Source organism: Enhydra lutris, unplaced genomic scaffold (genome assembly GCF_002288905.1).
Source record: "Enhydra lutris kenyoni isolate GAN:26980312 unplaced genomic scaffold, ASM228890v2 scaffoldscaffold42, whole genome shotgun sequence".
NCBI classification, from domain to species: domain Eukaryota; kingdom Metazoa; phylum Chordata; class Mammalia; order Carnivora; family Mustelidae; genus Enhydra; species Enhydra lutris.
The window spans coordinates 6,032,277-6,057,026 of NW_019154126.1; the positions used below are offsets into that span (position 1 = coordinate 6,032,277).

The following is a 24,750-nucleotide window of genomic DNA, read 5'->3' on the forward strand; positions in this document are numbered from 1 at the left end:
ACAGCCATGCTCAATCTTCATGTATTGTCTATGGCTACTTCTACAGCATAATGGCAGGGGTGAGTAGCAGGAACATAAACTATGTGATCTAAAAAGCTAAAATTATTTACTCTCTGGTCCTTGAAGGAAAAAATATGCAGATTCATAAAATAGAAAAGGTATAAGGTTTATTACTCCATCACTAGATGGTGAATTCCCTGGGTACAAGAACTTTGTTCTTCACTCTAATATCTGTAGATCCTATAATAATATATGAAGCAATGTAAATGCTCAAGAAGAAACTTTTGAAATAATAAAAATATAGAAGAATAAATGAACATTAATTTTTCACTGATATCAAAATAGATATTAAGACTATAAAGGCTGCAAAAACAAATTCTAGAAAGTGAGTATGAGATTCTTTTTTTCCCACCTTTTGTCTTTTGCTGTTTGTTTATTTTTTTAAGATTTTATTTATTTATTTGACAGAGAGAGACACAGTGAAAGAGGGAACACAAGCAGGGGGGAGTGGGAGAGGGAGAAGCAGACTTCCCACTGAGCAGGGAGCCCAATGCAGGGCTCGATCCCAGGATCCTGGGATCATGACCTGAGCCAAAGGCAGTTGCTTAATGACTGAGACACCCAGGTGCCCTCTTTTGCTGTTTCTTATTAGTAAAATAATACAACTCACTGTCTAAACCATGCACCTTGCCAAGTATCTAGAAATACATTACGGTTCCTAGTGCCCGTCACAAAGGGCAGCATGGAGCAGTTTAGGGCATGCTGTTATGAGTACGCCCAGTGATAAATATAATACTCATACAGAAAAACCTAAAAGTTAAGACCTCAGGAGGAGTTAAAGGTAAACCAAAGAGGCATCTTTTCATGCAAACAGAAACTTGGAGAAAGGGATCACAACACGTTAGATTCCTACAGGCTTTGGCCCGAGGTTAGGCTGCGGTTGTAGCTGGTGTGTGTGACTAAAATTCTGATAGAAAAGCTGCTGTCTCCTTGGCCAGAAGAATCAAAGAAAAGGAGCTAGGACAGAACCAAGTCCACCATAAGTAAAGGGAAGAATTCTAGAAACAAGAGAGCCAGAAGAAGAGGTGGCTTATGTTCCATAAATAAACCACCCAGATCTCAGGCTAAAATTAAAACATGCATGTGTAGGCAAGGGGCACGTCTAGTAAAGTTTAAAAGAACTGAATCGATAGCTGAACTTCTGCCCACAACAAACAAAACAGAGTTTTCCATTTGAGTCTAAACAAGTTAAGCCTCCACTTAAACAAAACAAATTATAAACATCTTAGAAAAAGCTCTGGCAGTTCTCATAAAACTGGACATTCATTGACACAGTATCTCAAGGCAAAAAAAACTTATTTATATAGGAATGTTTATAGCAGTTTTCTTCACGAAATTTCGTAACAGGAAAAAAACACAGGTGTCCATCAATAGAATGGATGGGTAAACTCAGCCAATTGCATGCTACTCAGCAATAAAAAGGAAAGAACTCATGATACATGCTACAACATGGAAGAGTCTGCAGCATTATGCTAAGTGAACAAAGTCTTGCACCAGGGGTATATACTGTATGTGTTCATGTACATGAAGTTTCAGAATAGGCAAGACAAACCCAAGGGGGAAGAAATTGAAATGGTGATTGCCTTGGGAGTGGAGGGTGGGAGCAAGGATGGGTTAGGAAGTTGTATGAGTGAACTCTCTGGAGTGAAGATAATGTTCTAGATTTTGTTAAGCGTTCAGGTTGCACAGGTAAATGCATTTGTCAGAACTTATCAAATAGTACACTTATGATTGGTGTTTTCATGTGACTCAGACATTACCTTAAAATTTAAAAAAATAATAATTGTAACGAATATTGAATTCTAAAGGGGCAAACACACTTTTTCTTAAAAGGCCAAATAGTTTAGGTTCTGTGGACCATACGGTCTGTCACAAACACTCAAATGCAAGGCTGTAGCACGAAAGCAGACACAGGCACTTTGTGAATGAGTAGGTGGGGCTGTGTTGCAATAAAACTTTATTTACAAAAACAGGAAAATGACCCACAGGCCCTGTGTCTAGATGATACCATGCTAACATATTTGGGGTAAAATGATTCCTGTCACTTCTTTGGAATGCATTGAAAATATGATGGATTGATAGATGGAGAAAGGGATCGGTAGATGGATAGATATTTGATAAAACAAATATAATAACTTCAGTTGAATACCTAAGTGGTGGGTATATGGCTATTCACTGTAAATATGCTTTGAAACTTTTCATATGCTTGAAAAATCCATAATAAGCTGGAGCAGAGTGGAACTATACAATTAAAAAATAAGTGGGCATATAGATCTAGCTTATGTTTACTTGACAATATAGAGTTAATATGACCATGAATTTAGAAACACAGTGCTCAGTCAGTTAAGTGTCTGCCTTCGGCTCAGGTAATGATCCCAACGTCCTGCGATCAAGCCCCCATGGGGCTCCCTGCTCAGTGGGGAGCCTGCTTCTCCCTCTGGCTTTGTTCCTCCCTCCTTCACCACTGGTTCATGCTCTCTCTCTCTCCTTGCAGTCTCTGTCTCTCAAATAAATAAGTAAAATCTTTTTAAAAAGAAAAAAAAAAAGAAAAGAAACACTGTAAATGAAACTTTCAAAGCTATTATGTGCTACCCAGCAATCCCATACAACCAAAGAAATGCCCCAGCAATGGGTCATTGCAGGTGTAGCCATAGAGAACAGCGAAAGGCCTTCAGTCCTAGGTTAAAACTATCACACTTTCTAGAATAAAATTAAAAGACTGGATGATGTTTAATAATTTGTGTTTGTCGTATGATAATACATGGATTTTAGATCTAATTTAATAACTGGTCAAAATAACAAGAGTTCTGGGGCACCTGGGTGGCTCAGTGGGTTAAGCCTCTGCCTTTGGCTGAGGTCATGATCTCAGGGTCCTGGGATAGAGCCCGGAATCAGGCTCTCTGCTCTGCGGGGAGCCTGCTTCTCCGTCTCTCTCTGCCTGCCTCTCTGCCTACTTGTGATCTCTCTCTCTGTCAAATAAATAAATAAATCTTAAAAAAAAAAAACAAGAGTTCTAATACCTCCCTTCAAACCTGATTTTAAATACCAAATAAGAAAAGATAAGATGGAAATATAGATGGAAATATTAACTTTTCAAATACATTATTTTTTATCTTTGATAATCTATACATTTTACATTTATAGTAAATTATATATTCTAAAAGCCTCACGTATCTTCTTTAGTATCACCTGAGCTCTAGAATTATTTAAAACTTGATAGTCTGATAAGAGTTACAAGAAAAACTCATATTCCATTCTTTTTTAAAATATAAAGTTTTACCATTGTTGCAAAGATGTATTTGCAGTGTAGGGATATCATTTCATCTAAACGTAATGTTATATACTTCTTAAAAATCAATATTATATTTTAATCACTCTGCTCCAAGCTTTAGTAGACTTCAAATATTGACACAGTGATGTTTTTAATGTTCTTTTTTTTTTTTTAAGATTTTTATTTATTTATTTGACAGACAAGAGATCACAAGTAGGCAGAGAGGCAGGCAAAGAGAGAGGAAGAAGCAGGCTCCCTGCTGAGCAGAGAGCCTGATGCGGGGCTCGATCCCAGGACCCTGAGATCATGACCTGAGCCAAAGGCAGAGGCTTTAACCCACTGAGCCACCCAGGCACCTCTGTTTTTAATGTTCTAATAGATTTTCAAACTTAGCTCTGAAAACTTCTCAAGGCATTGATTACATGATGGAAAATGTTATGTTGGAGCACTAGCAAATTATTTCAAGAGTAAGTTAATCAAAAATTTTATTAATACTCATGAAATAAGGATTTTTGAATGGAGACAAGATTCCAACAAGATGATTTTTATATAAACATTTTCACAGCTAATATCTAAAGGCAAAACATTTGCCTATTTAAAATTATATCTAGGGAAATACTCATATTTAAACATTTAATTGTAGTTACAAGAGATGCATCTCTATTATTAAAATCACCAGCCTTCAATAATTATGCCAGACAATATTTTGCCCTGTTCTCCCTATGAAGCTGGTCTTATTATTATTCCCACTTTACAGATGAGGAAACTGAGACCACGGAACTAGCAGGTTGACGTGCCAGGGTTCAAACCCATCTAGTTTGACTTCAGAGATGGGAACACAAACCAAGTGATGCGGCTACAGTGATATCCGCCTATAAAACATCTCAATTTTGATGTAACTGCTTCCAATTTATTTATTGACCAGCTATCAAAAAAAAATCAGCATGACAAAATGAGAAAAGAGTAGGAAGAAAGAATGGAAAGAGAGAGGAGAGGAAGAAGGGAAGGAGAGTGGGAAGCAGGAAGCACAGTGACAGAGTCTGGTTGTCTAACTTGAAGATGATGGGACATACAAGAGGAACAGAAAAAGAGCCACATGCAACAAAAGGAGAAAATTTCAGGTATTCTGCCCAAGACGAAGCCTAGGATAAGTAAATGGATGCTGTGAAAGTTTTTAAGTAAAAGAAAGAAGCAGTGGGGAGGTTCTAAAGGAGAGATATACATAGAATCAAACAATTTGCAAGGTATTGTAATAACTAAAAGGTGGGAACCAGATTCAATATCATCACCATGTAGCGTAACCGCACACATAAAAATTTTCTGTGTTGCAGCAAGTCATTGGTCCTGCTTGAAAAGCTGATCCCTTGTTTGTGATAAGGTTGGCTTATTCCTAACAATTGTCAAAAAGTCCTTTTAAGAAGTATTTTTGCCATCAAAGCCAAGCAAAATAACAAACTGCAGTTCCCTTACCTAGAAGTTAGAGTCAGGAACACCAAAATTATCCAGAAATGTACTAAATATCAACTTTCCTTGAATGTCAGATGTTTTATGGCAAGTTATACCCACAATATCTCATTTAGCTCTTACATCAACTACCTATGAATTAAGTATCATCATTCCCCCTCTCAGAGTTGAGAAGATCGTGGCTTGAAAAAAGTAAATTGCAGGGTGCCTGGGTGGCTCAGTGGGTTAAAGCCTCTAACCTTCTGCTCAGGTCATGATCCCTGCGGTCCTGGGATCCAGCCTCATCCAGCTCCCCTCAGCAGGGAGCCCACTTCCTCCTCTCTCTCTCTGCCTGCCTCTCTGCCTACTTGTGATCTCTCTGTGTCAAATAAATCAAATCTTAAAAAAAAAAAAAAAGTAAATTGCTCAAGACCATACAGCCAGGAAATGATGGAGCTAGGATTCTAATTTACATATGTAGTATTTATGCAAACATTTCTAAACAATTAACACCTAATACCTGAACAGCGGCTTGCTTTCAATGATCTCTAGGGAAAATATTCCTATTTTAAATTAGGTTGTTTTTATTTGAGAGAAGCATCACTTTTATAAAAAAAACTCCAGCCTTCAATTAGTTATGCCGCACAATATACTACCTCTTTTCATGTCATGTGTAAGCCCATCAGACGAGGGAAGGTAAAGAGTTGATTTTTGCTCACTAAAATATCTTAATCACCTGGTACAAAATGGTGAATGAATGAAGTTCATTGGTTATCAAGTAAAGAAATCAATAAATGATTGGCTTCAGAGCCACCTCAAAGGCTAATGAGAGGTCCATTAGAGCTTCCTAGATAGCCTAAGAAAACAAGTGTTGTTTTATACTGAAATCAGTATAGCCAAAAGCAAAGTAATTTGATGAATTAACCTATGTAGCATTATCATGTTAAATTTTCCATTTTCCGGGGTGCCTGGGTGGCTCAGTGGGTTAAAGCCTCTGCCTTTGGCTCAGGTCATGATCCCAGGGTCCTGGGATCGAGTCCTGTGTCGGGCTCTCTGCTAAGTGGGGAGCCTGCTTCCCCCTCTCTCTCTGTGTGCCTCTCTGCCTACTTGTGATCTCTGTCAAATAAATGAATAAATAAAAATAAAAAAAAATAATAGATTTTCCATTTTCCATAAGGAGTCAAAACAGCTAGAAAATCCCAATCTTTCTATAGATAAGACTGTCAGGATCCCAGGAATGCAACTATGAGACTCCAGTGTGATATTTTATATCATAAACATCCTGAAAATAGTTAAAGAAGGCATAAAATTAGGCATTATAATAATTGATTTCCAAATATCAGCCAATATTCTACTGCCATAATCAACCACTTGACAAGAAAGAAAAAGAGAGAAAGAAATTCAAAGTGTTTACCAGACGTATTGCCGCTGTGATCATAAAATGGAGGTGAGACACCAGTCATCCCATTTCTCCTTGTCCAACCAAGTTGCAGAACCTGATCTTGTGTCATACTACAGAGCCCATTCTCGAAATCACATCTTTCATAATTGGAGCCTAATGAGAGAAAAAAGAAAGTAGCTTTCAAAACCCCATTTGGCTTCTTAAGAAATCAGACAAGAGTAGGAGGGAGAAAAAAAAAAAAGCTTAGCAACAAATGACAAATATAGATTAACATAATAACATAAGGACTATTTTTCACATTTTACGTCTACTTTATTAACGCAAAGCTTTTTTGCAGATGACATTCTAATAAATTGTCACACACAAAAACAAGTATGGTCGGGGGGTGGGGTGGGCTGGGAGGCTCAGTGGGTTAAACCTCTGCCTTCGGCTCCGGTCATGGGATCGAGCCCTGCGTTGGGCTCTCTGCTAAGTGGGGAGCCTGCTTCCCCCTCTCTCTCTGCGTGCCTCTCTGCCTACTTGCGATCTCTCTCTTCAAATAAATAAATAAAATCTTTAAAAAAAAAGAAAACACAGTGTGGTCAAACAGAAAGAAGGCCACGTGAGGTCAGGAGACGGAGGACCTAATCCTGGTTTTGTCTCCTGTTACCTGAGTGCCTACTAAACCATGTAACCATAGCAAGCCCTTTTCTTCCCTTGTAAGATGGGAATAATGACATCCGGCCCCCTCCCCCTCAAACGGTTGCTATGAGAATCTAATGATATAATTTATGTAAAATAGAACTCTTAGAACCATCAAATATGAGGAATTATTATTCAGGTTATATCTTCAGCTCCACCTCGATATTCCAGGCTTCCAGGCATATCAGAATGTCCCGTGTGGACAGAGCACACCACCGAGGACCCTCTGACTGGAGACCAGCCATCCATGGCTGTGATGCATCGCTGCAATTAAACAGGGCACCTTCCTGTGAAATATCAGTGTTCTTGGAATTCTTGGTGCTTTTATCACAATGATAATTTCTGGCTCTTTTTCTCTTTTCCCCAGCTTTAAGTGATCCGAGCAGCTTGGCAGAAGCTGAAGGATTTGGACATTTATCTGTTCACAATAACCACGAGGTCGGGCTTCATTTCATTATCCAACATCTGCGAATGTCACTCTCTAAAAAACAGGTTATCTGGACCACAAATAGCCCGTGCTGGGTTATAGTTCTTAACAACTGTGGAGGTTTGCCTTCGACGAGTTTGTTCTTGCCCTGACTGGTTGCATTAGCCACTGCAGGAGTAAATATGCCGGGGAACAGTTAGGCAGCGTTTGGCAACCCATGCGGGAAATCATAATTTTTACTTAAGCATATTTTGGACAAAATATTATTTAACAATAATATATCAGATGCGTGCTCTTGAGATCATACATCTGCGTACTGAAAGCTGATTTAGAAATACCACTTTTAAACAATATTAAGTAAACTCGCTTTATTACCAATGGTCTATTTCATTTATTTTTCTCCTAGATCCCCTATTTTGAAAGATTCCATAGACCAGTTCTGTTCTGTAATAACAAGAATCTTAATAGCTACAATTTATCAAGGTACTTTGCTCCGTGCTAGGCGTTCTACTTGTGGTTGTTTATTGATTCCTTACAACAACTGTATGGAGCAGGCATTGTTTTCCATTTTAAAAGTGAAGAAGCTGGGGGCCTGGGTGACTCAGTCAGTTAACTGTCTGCCTTAGGCTGAGGTCATGATCCTGGGGTCCTAGGATCGAGCCCCATGTTGGGATCCTTGCTCAACGGGGAGTCTGTTTCTCCCTCTGCCCCACCGCCTCATGCTCTCTCTCTCTCTCTAATAAATAAATAAATTTAAAAAAATTTTTTTTAAAGTGAGGAAGCTTAAACTCTGTGTTACAGACATAAAGTAATTTGTCTGAGATAGAACAGCTAGTGAGGGTTGAGGCTAAGATTAGAACCCAGGTCTCTTTCTGACTTCAGGTCATGAACTCAAAGCTCTGTTCTGAGGCCCAATTATTAGTGCACTCTCCTATTCTGATCAAAAACTTAAGAGTCAGAGGTCTATCAGAATCGCTAGTCAGCCCAAGGCAACCAGTATTTCCAGACTGAACTGATGTCATTCTATTCAAAAGCTAAAAAGTTTGATTAGTCTGGGAATCATACCATGGCTAAATTTACAATGACCATAACCTCTTTGAAATATTTAAAATAACTGGAATATCCCAATTATTACTTCATGGACCTCTTGTGATCCAGAGAATCTGGCTGAACAAAAAAAAAAAAAAAAAAGGAACTAAATTATATAATTATTTGTATAGATGTGTGCATGTCATTCAATTAGTTATGCATGTATCTGCATAAATAGATTTTCAAGTGTCCTGTAGTTCCTAGCAATTTTTACAACAATCTATTTGTGATTCTAAAATATTCTAAACTATTTTCATCACCGTATTTCAGCAATTATGTGTATGAAATATACGTATATTCTCACATAAGTGTGAAACATTTTTTAAATACCAAGAAATCACTTTGCATTACAATTACTTAGTTGACTTCCGTTCACAATGTTTTGTTCTTTTTAATACAGAAAGATAATCATAATGATTTCTGGAAGTGTTAAAGCTAGAAAAATAGCTAAATAGAACATTTTTTGCTTCTGAATAATCTCAACAGGGATTCTTTTTGTTATAAAATGACTCTAATGAACATACATTTTCAAGTATTTCTTGTAAAAACCACAAACTTCTAATAATGGCTGGATTATTCAAAAATCACATCTGAAAATTTTCCATTTATTTTCCCCCTACAGAGGGCTATATTTTAAAACACTTCGAACCATGTTTCTTGCACTGTCGCTGACTTGCCTCTTAATTCCATATGCCACATGTCTACATCCAAATCTGAAACTATTTGCTTTGCTAAAATCTGTCTGCCCTAAGAGTTCTGCTACCACAGCCATCACTAAATTGTATTGAGTAAGGCCACAGTTCAACTAGATAGGGAACAATGAGGAGCTGTGTGCAGAAATTTATCAGTAGAATCCATGTTCGTGGGCTTTTTGATGTGTGGAACTCATTTTTCCAATTTTGTGATCCCAAAGGTGGGACGTACTGTACTCAAAGAGGGAGGGTGTCTCCATGTTGTGATCTGAGGTTGCTCAGAAGGCCCAGTTACCCCCCAAAATGTCTTCCATAGTGCCAGACTCTCTCATTTAAAATTCACTGAAGAGTTCTTCTTAGAGTCAATCATTAACACCTTCATGGGAAGAAAAGCATCAAATTATATCCCCAGGTGATGGTTAACTTAGGGCATACTTCTGAGAAAATGAGTAGGAATAGAATAAACTTTTAAATACTGGTAATGGTGAAAAAAATTGGTACTGGTGAAAAAAATTGGTACAGAACTCAGAATTAAGTATGGTATGGATCACAATATAAAGTTCTTAGAAGACAGAGAAAATATAAGAATTAAGAAAGTCTAAAAAGGGCAAGGCAGAAGATATTAAAAGCAAACCATTTATATTACAATTTTGCCTGGGCCTATACTAATAATGCATTTCTCTCTTCCTCCTAAAAGATCCATGAGGCCCAGTTGTAGTCTTAAGGATGAGTCCTGCTCTTTCTGAAAAATTGTGACAAAATATTACACGACATAAAATTTATCTTTTAACCATTTTTAAGCATACTGTTCTCTGGTATTAAATACAGTCACGTTGTCATGCAACCATTACCTCCATCTAACCCCAGAACTTTTTGTTTTTTTTTCCAACTGAAACTCCATTCAATTCCAACTTCCCATTCTCTCCTCCCCCTAACCCCCCATTCTTTTCTGTCCCTATGGATTTGACTACTCGATATACCTCCTGTAAGTGGAATCACAGTGTTTGTCCTTTTGTGACTTGCTTATTTCACTTAGTATTATGTCCTCAAGGTTCATCCATGTGGCAGCATATGTCAGAATTTGTTTCCCCTTTGAAACTAAATAATATTCCATTGCATGTATATATCACATTTTGTTTACCCATTCATCTTCTGAAAGGATATTTGGGTTGCTCCCACCATTTGGTATTAGGAATAATGCTATTATGAACACTAGCATACAAGTATCTGTTAGCCTTCCTGTTGTCATTTCTTTTGGATGTAGCTCCAGATGTAGAATTGTTGTGTCATGTGATAATTCCATTTTTAATTATTTGACGAACTGCCATGCTATTTCACAGAAAAGCTAAAAGTTTTTACATTCCCACCACAAGGCGCAAGTGTTCCAATAGTTCAACATCTTTGCCAACACTTATTACTTCCCGGAGTTTTGTTTGCTTATAAAAGCCATCCTAATGAGTATGAGGTGGTATCTCATTTTGGTTTTGATTTGCCTATCCCTAATGATCAGAGATGTTGAACATCTTTTCATGTGCTTGCTCATATTCGTGTATCATCTTTAGAGAAATGTCTATTCAGGTCCTTTGTCCATTTTTAAATCAGGTTGTTTGATTTTGTTGTTGAATTGTGAGAGTTCTTTATATGTTCTGTGTATCAATCTAACCTCATATCAGATATGTGATGTGCAAGTAGTTTCTCTTATTCAGTGGATTGTCTTTTCATTCTGATAGTGTCCTTTGATATGCAAAAGTTTTCATTTTGATGAACTCTAATTTATCCAGGGTTTTTGTTTTGTTTTGTTTTTTGGTACCTCTGGTTTCAGTGTCCTCCAGGAAACCATTGCTAAATCCATTATTTTACTTAATCCAGTATTTTATCCAGTAAAATCCAGTATTTCATCCAGTAAAATCCAGTATTTTACTTTACTTAAGATTTTACTTGTGTTTTCTTCTAAGAGTTTTATAGTTTCAGCTCTTACATGTAGATTTGCAAACCATTCTGACTTAATTTTGTATGTGGTGCAAGGTAGGGATCCAACTTTAATCTTTTCTGCATGTAGATACACAGTTTTCACAACAGTATTTGTTGAACAGGCTGTTCTTTCTCCAATGAATGGTCAAGGAAATAAATTTCCTTGTCAAAAATCTTTTGTCTACATATGAAAGCTTATTTCTGGGCTCTGTATTCCATTCCATTGGCTTATGTGTCCGTCTTTATGCCAATACCAAACTCTTTTAATTACCTTAGCTTTGTAATACGTTTTGAGTCAGGAACTGTAAGGGCTATAGGTTGGTTCTTTTTTGAAATTGTTTTGGTTATTTGGGGTCCCTTGGTTATTTGGTTATTTGAGGTTGGTTCTTTTTTGAAATTGTTTTGGTTATTTGAGGTCCCATATGTATTCTAGAATGGATCGTACTACTTCTGCACAAAATATTCTTGAGATTTTTATAGGAATTACATTGACTCTGTTCATTCACTCTTACTTTTGGTAAGATTGACATCTAAACAATATTGATTCTTCCAATCCATGAACATGAGATGTCTTTTCATTTACTTGTGTCTTCTTTAATTTCTTTCAGCAACAATGTTTAGTTTTCTATATAATGTCTTTAGTCTCCTTGGTTATGTTTTAATTTTTAGAGGAAGAAGAAATGTATTTTTTATTGAAGTAACATTTACAAATAATATTATATTAGTTTCAGGTGTATAACAGTGATTCAGTATTTATGTACATTACAAAATGATCACCACAATAAGCCTAGTTGCCATCTGTCACCATACAAAATTTTTACATTATTAACTATATGTGTCAATTATACATATGCTAATATTATATACTGACTAAATATTATATATTGACTAATATTATATATTGACTATACTACGCAACATAGTACATTACATCATGTCTTGTTTATTTTATAACTGGAATACCATACCTCTTTTTTTATTTAAATTCAAGTTTTATTTAAATTTAAATCAAAATACATACAGTGTATTATTGTTTCAGCATAGGGTTTAGTGATTCATCAGTTGCATATAACACCCAGTGCTCATTACATCAAGTTCCCTCCTTAATGTCCATCATCCAGTTACCCCAACCCCCCACCCACCTCCCAAGACTACACCTCTTAATCCCTTTCACACATTTCATCTATCTTCCCATTCTTCTCCTCTCTGAAAACCATCACTTTATCATCTATACCTATGAGTCTATTTCTGTTTCTGTTTTGTTTAGTCATTTGTTTTGCTTTTTAGATTCCATATATAAGTAAAATCACAAAATATTTGTCTTTCTATGTCTGATTTATTTTAAGTTAGCATAATACCTTTTAGGTTTACTCATGCTATCACAAATGGCAAGATTTCATTCCTTTCTATGGCTTGTAATATTTCATTGTATATATATACCACATCTTTTTATCCATTCAACTATTGCTAGATACAAGTGGCTTCTATATCTTGGCTATTGTAAATTATGTTGTAGTGAACATAGGGGTGTATACATCTTTTCAAATTAGTGTTTTCATTTTCTTCAGATAATTACCTAGAAGTGGAATTTGGGATTATTTGATAGTCCTATTTTTAGCTTTTTGAGGAACTTCTATACTGTTGTCCACAGTGACTCTACTAATTTATATTCCCACCGACAGTGTAAGAGGGTTCCCTTTTCCACACATCCTCACCAACATTTTTACTTATTATCTTTTAATAATAGCCATTCTGACAGGTGTGAGATGGTATCTCATTGTTGTTTTGATTTGCATTTCCCTGATGATTAGTGATGCTAAGCATCTTTCCATGTACCCATTGTCCAAATGCATGTATTTGGGAAAACGTTCATTCAGAACCTCTGTCCATTTCTTAATCGAAATGTTTCTTTGTTTTTTGATATTGTGTTGTATGAATTCTTCAAATATTTTGAACATTAACCCCTACCAGATATATTATTTGTGAATATCTTCTCCCATTCAGTTAGTTGTTCTTTCATTATGTTGATGGTTTCCTTCACAGTACAAAAGTTTTTTCATTTGATGCAGTTCTATTTATTTATTTTTGCTTTTGTTGTCCCTGCCTAAGGAGACAGAGCCAAATATATATATATATTTATAAGACATGTCAAAGAGTTTACTGCCTATGTTTTCTTCTAGGAGTTTTCTGGTTTCAGGTCTTACATTTAGCCTTTAATCCATTTTGGTTCATTTTTATATATGGTATACAAAAGTGGTCCATTTTCATTCTTTTGCACATAGCAACCCAATTTTTCCAACACCATCTATTGAAGAAACTATCTTTTCCTCATTGTAAAGTCTTGCCTTCTTTGTCATATGCTAATCGACCATATAAATGTGCATTTATTTCTGGACCCTCTATTCTGTGCCATTGATTTATGGGTCTGTTTTTGTGTCTGTACCATACTGCTGTGGTTATAATAGCTTTGTACTATAGTTTGAAATCTGGAAGCTCTGATACCACAGAACTTGTTCTGTGAAAAATGCGATTGGTATTTTGATAGGGATTGCACTGAGTCTGTAAATCACTTTGGGTAATATGGACATTTTAACAATGTTAATTCTTCTAATCCATGAGCATGATATATCTTTTTATTTATTTGAGTCACCTTCAGTTTCTTCATCAGTGTGTTATACTATATTTTCAGAGCAGGTCTTCCACCACTTTTGTTAAAGTTATTCCTAGGTATTTTATTCTTTTTGATGCAATTGCAAACTGGACTATTTTCTTAATTTCTCTTTCTGATAGTTTTTTATAAGTTTGTAGAAACACAACAGATTTCTGTGTATTAATTTTGTATTCTAAAACTTTACTGATTTCATGTAGTAGTTCTAAATGGTAGAGTCTTTACAATTTTCTATATACAACATCATGTCATCTGCAAGCAGTGACAATCTTAGTTCTTCCTTTCCAACTTAGATGCTATTATTTCTTTTTCTTGCCTCATTGCTGTGGCCAGTAATTCCAGCACTATTTTGAACAAAAGTGGCAAGACTGTCTGAGAGGAAAAGCTTTCCTGATTTTAGAAGGAAAGTTTTCAATTTTTCCCCATTGAGTATGATGTTAGCTTAGGGGGGGGCTGTCATATATGGCCTTTATTATGTTGATGCACATTCCCTCTATAACCATTTTGTAAGAGTTTTTTTTTTTTCAATCATAAATGGATGTTGAATTTTGTCAAGTGCTTTTTCTGTATCTATTGAGGTGTTTCCTAAGTATTTTATTTTGTTTGATGCTCCTGTAAATGAAATTTTTTTAAAAAATTTCCTTTCCAGATTGTTCATTGATAGTGTACAGAAACACAACTGATTTCTGGGTGTTGATTTTGTATCCTGCCACCTTGCTAAATTTGTTTATTTGTTCTAACAGGTTTTTTGGGAAGAATTTTTAGAGTTGTCTACATCAAGATCACATTTTCTGTGAAGAGATGATTTCACTTGTTCATTTCCAATTTGAATACTTTTCTTCTCTAAATGTTCTGGCTGGGATTTTAGTACTATGTTGATAGAAATGATGAAAGATGGCATCTTTGTCTCATCCCAGATCTTAGAGGAAAAGCTTTCAGTCTTTCAACAGGCAGTATGATGTCATCTGTGGGTTTTCATATATAGCCTTTATTGTACTGAGGTAATTTCCCTTTAGTCCTAATTTCTTAAGTGGTTTTAGCTCCTTCCCTTTTTGAGGAAAGCAATGTATTACATAGCCACAATATTTTACATACCATTCATTTTACCATTTAGAGAATGACTTCCTTCATGTAGATAACATATAAAAACATATTCACAAAAAATTGTCTCTTTGCTCTTATTTAATGTAAAAAGTAATGGTCAGTTCCTACAAAGGATGAGATGAATTTAAAATATTCCAATTAAATAAAAGTAAAATTTAATTACACTCAAATTTCAATGAAAGACTACTATTATTTGGCCTGACAAGTTAAAATATTAATTAATCTTTACAAGGAAATATTTATCTTTCACACTGAATTAATTTTAATATTTTCATTCAGACAGAAACAGGAAAAACCCTAACTCACAAAGTTATGTGATAGCAAATGGAATTAGCACTCTATGGCTCACACCAGAATTATCCAATATTATATTGGATGGATTCTTGTCATACAGTCACCTTTATTCTCAGGTCATTGAGACTGTCTCTGGCACTGAGACTGTCAACTGAGTCATTGATGGCATCTAAGTCAATGAGAAAAGGATTTCCAAACCATGTTTTAACTATAACATTGTTTCACAATTAGTAACCTTCGAAGAAGTTCAGGGGAGTGCTTGCGTCTGGTGATTTCTGTAGAAACACTGACAAGGCATAGCATTAACTCCAGTCTGCAGCAGTATTCACTTGAGTATTGTAAATGTTGCATAGCTGTTTACATATAATTTTCCATTCCAGAGTAGCAGATTAGCCAAAATATCTTAGGGCTTTTCAGTAGTTTCTATAATGGTGAATACAGGGACTCTACCAGAAAGTTATATATTCTTGCATGAAGAAATCTTGCATCACAGAAACTAATTCAGGCACAAATAAATTCCTCTCATATTTTTTTCTTCCCTAAATAGGTTTTCAATTTCTTTCAAAATAAGTAAAATTTTTCTTCCAAATCGTATCAAGCATTTCAAGACTTATTCACTGGAAAGTCACAATTTTTTCTGGGTTGTAAAGAACATCATATTATATTATTTCCACTTTTTTTATGGAAACTTATTTAATAGCTGTGATTCAAGGTTCTTGCCTTCATAAATTTGGTAACTTTGACCAAACAATGCAAGTCTTCTCTCAAGATTCCTAGCCAAGCCTTTAGGGTCAACCTGCACATGTAGAAATGGCGTTTATTGACAAACAGAAAAGATGACAAGAATTGCAGGAGTTCTAGCCATGTTTATATGCTGGCTTCAGAAGATACTTTGCTTGTGGAAGAAACAGTTTGCCATTTGATGTCACCAGGTGTCTTTGAAATTTTTTTAAGGGAACTTGTATTCTGAATGTCCTTCTTGGATGATGTCAATGCACACTTGATCAGTAAAACAAGAACAGACTACATGGCAAGACTGAGTAGTTGCATCAAATCCCATGATGAAAGAAAATAGTGCAGTTGACAGATCCAGCCTAGTAAACTAGTCTATCTAACATTTTTTGACTCTGTGTGCCATCAGTCTTCTAGAATATGGGATGAATGAGGTAAATTCCCTGTCCTCATAAAATTAATATTTTGCTTTTCCATGACCTCCTTCAGAATATTAATGAAACTATTGGCAGCTCTGGTAGGATAGCACCCATAAAGGCAAACACTGAAGACTTTGAGAATTTTAGGTGTTTTGTACAGGACTTATGAATTTAGAATTTAAAACCCTCTTTGTTTATTTTAAGGACTGCAATTCTAGAATGAGGACCTTTTGAAACAACATCAGAATATTTTATCCAACCACCCCAAAATGGTGATTTCTCTGGGCTTACCTAGAAATTCAGACCCAAATTCCAACTTTCAGAATTAAGATAATTCTTTTTTCTTTAGTTTTTTTTTTTTTAAGTATAGTTGACATACAACATTACGTTAGTTTCAGTTGTACAAGGTAATGATGTAACATATACATTACGCTTCACTCCCAAGTGTATCTACCATCTGTCACCATACAATGTTACAGTATCATTGATTATAGTCCCTATGCTGTCCTTTCATTCCCATGACTTGTCATTCCATAACTGGAATGCTGTAATCTTCTACTACTTTTCTTATTTATTTATTTATTTTAATTTAAATTTGATTGGCTGACATATAGTACATCATTCGTTTCAGATGTAGAGTTCGATAATTCATCAGTTACGTACAACACTCAGTGCTCATCACATCACATGCCCTCCTTAATGCCCATCATCCAGTGGGCAGATAATTCTTCATAATCTCACTGTTTGCAGCCCCCAGTGGAGCCCACAGTGGAGCTGTGACTGTATATTCTGGTGAACTCTGCAGTTATGCCTGTGATATCCAGGCAGAAGGAATACAAAAATCAGTAAACTAGAATATATAAAATAACAGTTGCAATGTAACAAAAGCATTGTAAATAAGACAAATGAGGAACAATATTTTCAATGTATTTGACAAATAGTTCTCTTCCAGGTAAATATATCAAATAAAAGATGCATTCTTTCATAGAAATATGGGTAAAAGTCCTGAAAAGGCAACTCGCAAAACTTACAGAAAGGGAACCACAGGTGACAAAGTGTTCAACTTCACTGTCAATCATATGTCACAGTTGAATTTTGAGAAAAAGTTAAAAGGCAAGTAAGAGAACGGGAGTCCTGTTCAGCATCACGTGGCCTACATGTATAAAATGACTTTGTTTTCATTTCTACAATAAGCACAGTAGAGCAGCTAATAGAATAAAATGCCATTTTATTCTGATTTTAAAAACAACAGATGCTATTTGGGAAAAGTTGAAATATAAATATGCACAAAAAAGAAAAGTCACTTGTAGGTCTAACACCTACACATTATTCTATCTAGTATTTTATATGCAATGCCATACTCTATTTTTAAGTATATGTATTGATCAGTTATCATAATTTTTCTTTTGACAATATATCATGAGCTTTTCCCCACTTTTAAGCAGCACCAAAAATTATGACAGATGGCTGCACAGACGTCCATAGTATAGATGCATCATAATTTATTTAAGCATTAACCTAATATTATAAAATGACATTTTTCCAATTTCCACCACCTTAAATAATGTTGTGATGAGACTTTTAACATGCACTCTTTCTAAATGTTTTCCTAGAATAAACTCTTAAAAGTGAAATTACTAGTCAAAGGGCATGATCACTTTTTTAAATCTTTATTCATACTTCAAAGATACTACCAAAAATGCAAGAGTTTATTAACACCACTGCCTACAGTATATAAAAAATGTTCATTTTTCATACCCTTCACACTATGGACATTCTCTTTTGTAATTTATGTGTATTTAATTTTTTAAAATATTGAGAGCTTTTGGGTTTTGACTATGATATACGACTGACGGTGAAGTTGATCATTTCATCACATGTGATTTTTCCCTTTCTGTAAGTTTTGTGAATTATCTTTTCAGGACTTTTACCCATATTTCTATGAGAGAATGCATCTTTTATTTGATATATTTACCTGGAAGAGAACTATTTGTCAAATACGTTGAAAGCATTGTTCCTCTTTCATTTTTATTTACAATGTTTTTGATACACTGAAACTGTTATTTTATATTCTAATTCACTGATTTTTGTACATTCTTCCTTTCATGTAATGCATAAAACGGCCCTTCCTCATCCAAATATTTATCCAATATCAATATTCAAAAAAATATATTTGAGAATTTATTACACCTCAAAGCAAAACTTTTCCTGACTTCAAAACATATCATCAAGAATAATAAAGACTATGGCTTTATCTTCTACATTTAACATTTACCTTATGGAAATTTTGATGTGTGGAGTAAATAAGAAATTTATTCCATAAACTTGTCTCATCCTCATTGGTTGCAAATAAAAACACAGTTAGTGTTGTATGTGGTTAGAATTAAGGGTACCAGGCTGCACCTGGGTGGCTCAGTCAATTACGTGTATGCCTTTGGCTTAGGTCATGATCTCCAGCTCCTGGGACTAAGCCCCATATTGGGCTCTTTGCTCACTGGGGAGTCTGCTTCTCCCCACTTCCCTATTCTGTGCCCACTCTCTCTTTCTCTCTCCCTCTAAAATAAATAAATAGAATCTTGGGGCGCCTGGGTGGCTCAGTGGGTTAAGCCTCTGCCTTCGGCTCGGGTCATGATCCCAGGGTTCTGGGATCGAGCCCTGCATCAGGCTCTCTGCTCAGCAGGGAGCCTGTTCCACTTCCTCTCTCTGCCTGCCTCTCTGCCTACCTGTGATCTCTGTCAAATAAATAAATAAAATCTTTAACAAAAATAAATAAATAAATAAATAAATAAATAGAATCTTAAAAAAAAAAAAAAAAGAATTAAGGGTTCCAGAATCAGACAGAACTGGTTGTGAATTCCAGTTCCTCCACTAAATAACTCTGTGTCCTTTGGCATTTTTATTTACTTAATCTGAGCCTCTTTTTTTTTTTTTAAGATTCTTTATTTATTTGACAGTGAACCTCTTTTTACCAAGCTGTAAATTGGGAACAATAATATTTCTTACTATTTTGATGTTTGGTGAAGATTAAATGAGATACTCAATGGAAATTTCTCAACAATGCATGACTTATAGGAAGTACTATGAACTGACTTCGAATGCCACCATTATTTTTTAATATATTATAGATATTATGTTATATTTCTTAATATTTTTATATGTAGAAATATTATTATTTCTAGTGACCAGATGCTTTTCTAATTTTGAACTTTAACAATGTTGGAGTAGTTTACATGATACCCATTATAAACCTACTAATAAAAGTTATTCCCCATTATTAATCATTTTCTTCTCCACTGTTCTATTCTAGCTATTCTCACACATTTTCCTGAATGAACTTGCAAATCACTTTTGTCAGATTTCCAGATAAATTCCAAAATTTATCCTGTATAGAATTTAACAAGATTGATTTCATGAATGTGAAAAATGTACATATTTACACTATTGAAGCACACCATTAGGAAATAGTCTTGTCATGAGTCTTTCTTCCATACATCAGTAATTTTTTTACAATTTTTCTTCAGCTAGGCTCTATATATTTATTATTAGATTTTTTAAATTTTATTGTGCTATGGACTGAGTATCTGTATCCCTTCAAAATTCATATGTTAAATCTCTAATCCCCAGTGTTAAGATATTTGGAGGTGGGGCCTTTGGGAAATTCTCTCTTCCTCTCCCTCTGTCCCTCAACTCCCCTCTTCTGCACATGTGTGTGCTCTCTCTCTCTCTCAAATAAATAAATAAAACTTTAAAAAAAAAAAAAAACCCAACAGCTATCTGCAAAACAGGAGAAGGGCTCTCATCAAACACCAAATCTGCCAGTACTTTGATCCTAGACTCCTTGCTCTCCAGAACTATGAGAATTAAATGTTCTTTTTGTTTAGGCCACCCAGTTTATGGTATTTGTTATAATAGCCCAAACTAACACATTTTGCTTAGAATTTTTAGTTGTTTCATGAAAATATATGTCAAACATTTTGCATACATTATAGTAGTAAGATAAACATTGTACATGAAATCTCACATTTCATTCATTAATTCTTTAACTTCATACTTAAATGAACCACTTTTTTGTCTTATTTTATTTATTTATTTGACAGAGAGAGAGAGATCATAAGTAGGGAAAGAGGGAAAGAGGCAGGCAGGGGAGGGGGGTGGGGAAGCAGGCTCCCTGCTGAGCAGAGAGCCAGGTTTGGGGCTCAATCCCAGGATCCTGAGATCATGACCTGAGCTGAAGGCAGAGGCTTAACCCACTGAGCCACCCAGGCGTCCCTTAAATGAACTACTTTTTAAAAGTAGTTGACATGTCATCCTATTAAAGAAATAACATTTGTACTTAAACATCACCTGATTAAACACTGTCATCTCTCATTTTGAGACTGTACCTCTAAGGTAATTTTTACATTTTTCCCATATAAATTTAGATTTATATGAAGTAAAAACCTTTTGAATAAATTTCTTCTTCCTAAATCCAAAAAGTTTGCAAAAGAAATAAGGTAAAACCCCAACTCTTATGATGTATTCCTTCAAATCAAAGTATAAAAATAGATTCCTATCTCCTTATGAAAACACTAGACCAAACGGAAAGTTCTTAAGTGTGACAGATAGATAGGAGAGAAAAATGTCAATTTAACGGAATATATTTTTTTCATTTGAGTCACAGTTAGCTCTAAAAGTGAATGCATGTACCAGTTAATTTTAATACTGACTTCAGGTATGCAAAAGTAATTATCTAAGAATATTTATTTTCCGGCAACACATCAACAGTGAGGATCCATTTCATGAGATCTAGCTCAACACTTATCAATAGTAGTTTATAATCTTCTGGTTGATTTGACTTTGAATGGTTGCAATATAAGCAAGGCTCCTTTCTTTATTGTTAAGGAAAAATATAACAGTCAAGCCTTTGTATATCAAATAATATGGAGAAATTGCTAGGAGAGAAGTTAGATTCTCTCCGTAGTTGACATAAGGGTTCCGATATTAAAATAAACAAATACAAAGCAAAGCGAATGATGGGCAATGGGGATCAGCATGGAAGCAATGTAATGTTTAGAACATGATTTTTTAAAAAGACACCCAGGACTACAACATTTATTTCCCTGGCTCAGGATATCGGTAAATTATATTGGAGAGGGGTTCTTGTCAACACAAGAACCAAACAGTTGTGATACCTAAAAAATTATTTTCCTTAATCATTATATATTAAATGCTCAATATTGTATATAAGTAGAATTTATTTCATTGTGAAGACTGTCTTTCTAAAACTCTCATCTTTAAAAAAAATCTGAGTTAAAACAAAAGATTCAAGTATTCTGAAAAGGAGGTCCATCATGTAAAATAAGAAAATTCTCAAAAACTTATTAATAGAATCAGTTGCATCTGAAATTCAACTACAACTAGGCCAATTTCATTACAAAAAGTCAACATAGTAATCTATTTCTTTAAAGGTCACACCATTTGGATGCTAAAAAGAGACACAGGTTGATTTTTTTTTTCAAAAAGGGACTATTTTAACATCATTAAAAAGTTAACTTTTTTTTTAAAAGAAGTCTCATCTATAAGTTTGAGCGTCACAAATTTTTATGAGAAAAATCCCTTGCCATCATTATTCCTCCCCAATATTTTCCCCCTCCTGTGGTGTACAAAAGCAACTCACACTTCATAGTGATTCTCAGTTTTTATCGACAAGTTTATAGTCCAATTTTAAATAAAATACCAAAGTGGAAAGTTCTCAGGAACAAAAATGAAAAGTGAAAAAGCCAAAAGGTGATCTCCTAATGTAACATTTAAAATGAAATCTGTTTATTCGACACATCTGTTCCTTCGTTTCTCTCCATGGTCACGAGTTATTAGAATTTTTCATGCAGCCCAGACCTTTTGCACTCAGCAGCTTTCCCCTTCTTTCACATTAACCTTTTCCCTGAAGCAGGACCATGCATGTTATCACAGCAAGCGTGCTAAAGGAAGCTTCACAGAGATTAATAAGGGAAGGGACTTTGCACTTCTTGTCAAACCAGCCAAGTGGTTCCTCTTTGCTGCTCACCAAAGAAGAGGAAAGGTTTTCCCAGACAGATCAGAGAAAGGGCAGCACACCCACATTCAGCCTCTCTGGGCAAATTGGACAAATATAAATGAACCTCTGTCTTCGCTGGCATTTTGTATTTAACAGTTACTAACGGCATGATCGCTGTCCCAATCTATGGGAAACAAATCAATAGCTTGTTTTCTTCTGCAGAGAAGAGATTTTTCGCTATTCACTGTTCTTGTTCTGCTCCAACGACAACTGACTACGTAAGTAGAAGTCCAACAATAGCAAAACTGAATATATAGAAACTAAGCAACAATAGTAAAAATGAAGATATGGAAACCTAGCAACAATAGCAAAACTGAACATGTAGAAATTTATTTTAGTAGAAGAAAGTGAAAAATTCCATAAACATGAATTAATATAGCATCTGAATAAAAACTAGAAAATATGTTTAAGTGCTCTAAACTACTAGAATTAGTGCCCCCCAATAACTGAACCAGCAGTTACTACGAACCAACAATGAACTCACTTAATTGTATGAAAATGTTGTCTGTGAAAGGTGATCACCCTCGTTCCACTAGAGAAATGCAGTATTCCTTCAGGATGTCGGATTGCAAGAGAAAACGACAGAAACACGCATGTCTTTATCCATATCTTGCCTTGGTGAACAGTTTCCTTTTTCACATGATACCAGTTAGCAGTGGAGCATTTTCCTACTGCTGAAAGTCAATGTATCTCACTTTACAACCTCTTGTAATGAGATAGAGGGTCAAGATCACACAAATAGTACATGGTTTATGCAGGATCCAAATCTAGGTCCTGCACTCTCCTAAGCTGTTTCCAGCACCCCGGAATCAAAGGATTCAAGCCCATGCTGTACTCCGTGTGCAGTTAGTACCAACTCACTGGGAGGTAGTGTCCTATAAGCAAAAATCAAATCTACTCATGCAGCCTAAGTCGTTTCAAACATTTCCATCTTGAAGCCAGATTTAGGCTCATCATTTCCATCACAGCATTTTAAAGCTTCAGTCATGAGCTTCTTTTGAATTTTGTTTCCCTGATACATTAAAAGCTACATGACTGCCTATCACTTCCTTCTTTATAATCAGTTAAAACTAGTTTAGGATACATTCCCTTCAGTTAGAAGCTTAGCAATTTGATATAGTTTCATGAGGGGAATTTTGGTCTATGAACCCACCTCCTTATTGAAAAGTATATTTTAGTTTCCGATTAAAACTAAAGGCGTATAAATGAAGCTAGGGCCATGTACCTAGTCTAATCTCCCTGGGCTGCCTGTCGGCCCCTGGTTTGAAGGTGTCCAGGGAATCGAAACTGGGGAAAGGAGAAGAAAGGCACTTACATTGCTGTTCATCACTCTTGTCCCCACACTGATCCGTGAAGTCACACACGTTGTCAGGAGGCAAGGACAATCCATTGCCACACCGAAAGGCTTCCGTTCCTTGCTGAACCCATGCAGAGATGAAAACACAAGCAATCCAAAGGAAACAAAATTCTTCATTCCTTGGGAATGCTAACATTTTGGCCAAGAAGAAGAGCATGACTTGATAGGTCTCTGGGAGATCAGGAGGTTATAATAGGTGAAGCCATAATTAGAAACATCCGTTCTCTTTTCTCTACTCTTTCTTTTCCAGGATTGTCTCTTACCATCGGATACTCTTGCAACTGTAACAAATGACTCCCAGAGCAATTCATTTACTCTTTCAGAGGAGTGTCCTTAGGAAATATTTAACTTGAGCAATTGCACCATTTCTGTATCTAGCTAGATGTGGATATTTATTGCCCTGTGTATACCATATTTAAACAATGTAAGCCTTTATGATCATGCTATCTCCTGAAAGAAAATTTTAAGAAACAAAGGGAAGGCACATAAATGGGGCAGGGGGCTGGGGAAGACCACAGTAAAGTACTAAGTAACGTAGCAATGTTCTGTATTAATTCCTGTGCTCACATAATCACATTCATGTAATTTAGAACATCATTGTGGCGGCTAAAACTTATTCAAATATTTCAGGCCCAATTATTAGAATTTCTCTGTGAGCTCAAAATGTGTAGCCTTAGTTATCGAATAGAAACCTTATATTGCTTGTTTAGATAAATTGAGTATCATAGGCTTTTTTAAGACTTTATTTATTTCAGAGAGAGAGAGAGAGAGAACAAGCACGAATGGGATAAGCAGACTGCCTGCTCAGCAGGAAGCCTGTCATGGGACTCAGTCCCAGGACCCTGGGATCATGATCTCAGCCAAAGGTAGACGATTAACTGACTGAGCCACCCTGGTGCCCAAGAACTACAGGATTTTAAAAGTTGAAGCGACACTGGAGGTCATTGTTTTACAAATCACATTACTTGGGCCCAAAGAAGTTAAGGGTATTTATGAGAAAATTCAGCAATGTGGTATTAGGAACTAGAATTCAAATTTCCTATTACTGCCGAGGGCAGCGTTCTCTC

At 35.6% G+C, this 24,750-nt stretch overlaps 1 protein-coding gene across 1 annotated transcript in view; it reads right to left on the bottom strand.

The window, feature by feature from the left end:
- The window catches only part of LOC111155577 (MAM and LDL receptor class A domain containing 1), a 757,926-nt gene extending 734,086 nt beyond the window's left edge, over positions 1–23,840 (bottom strand). Inside the window, exons 1-2 of the mRNA XM_022515825.1 lie at positions 23,642–23,840; positions 6,189–6,329 (exon numbers count right to left, since the gene is read on the bottom strand). Of these exons, the coding sequence (XP_022371533.1) occupies positions 6,189–6,329; positions 23,642–23,840 (340 nt within the window). The remainder of the gene's footprint in view (positions 1–6,188; positions 6,330–23,641) is intronic.
- Positions 23,841–24,750: the final 910 nt, after the last annotated feature.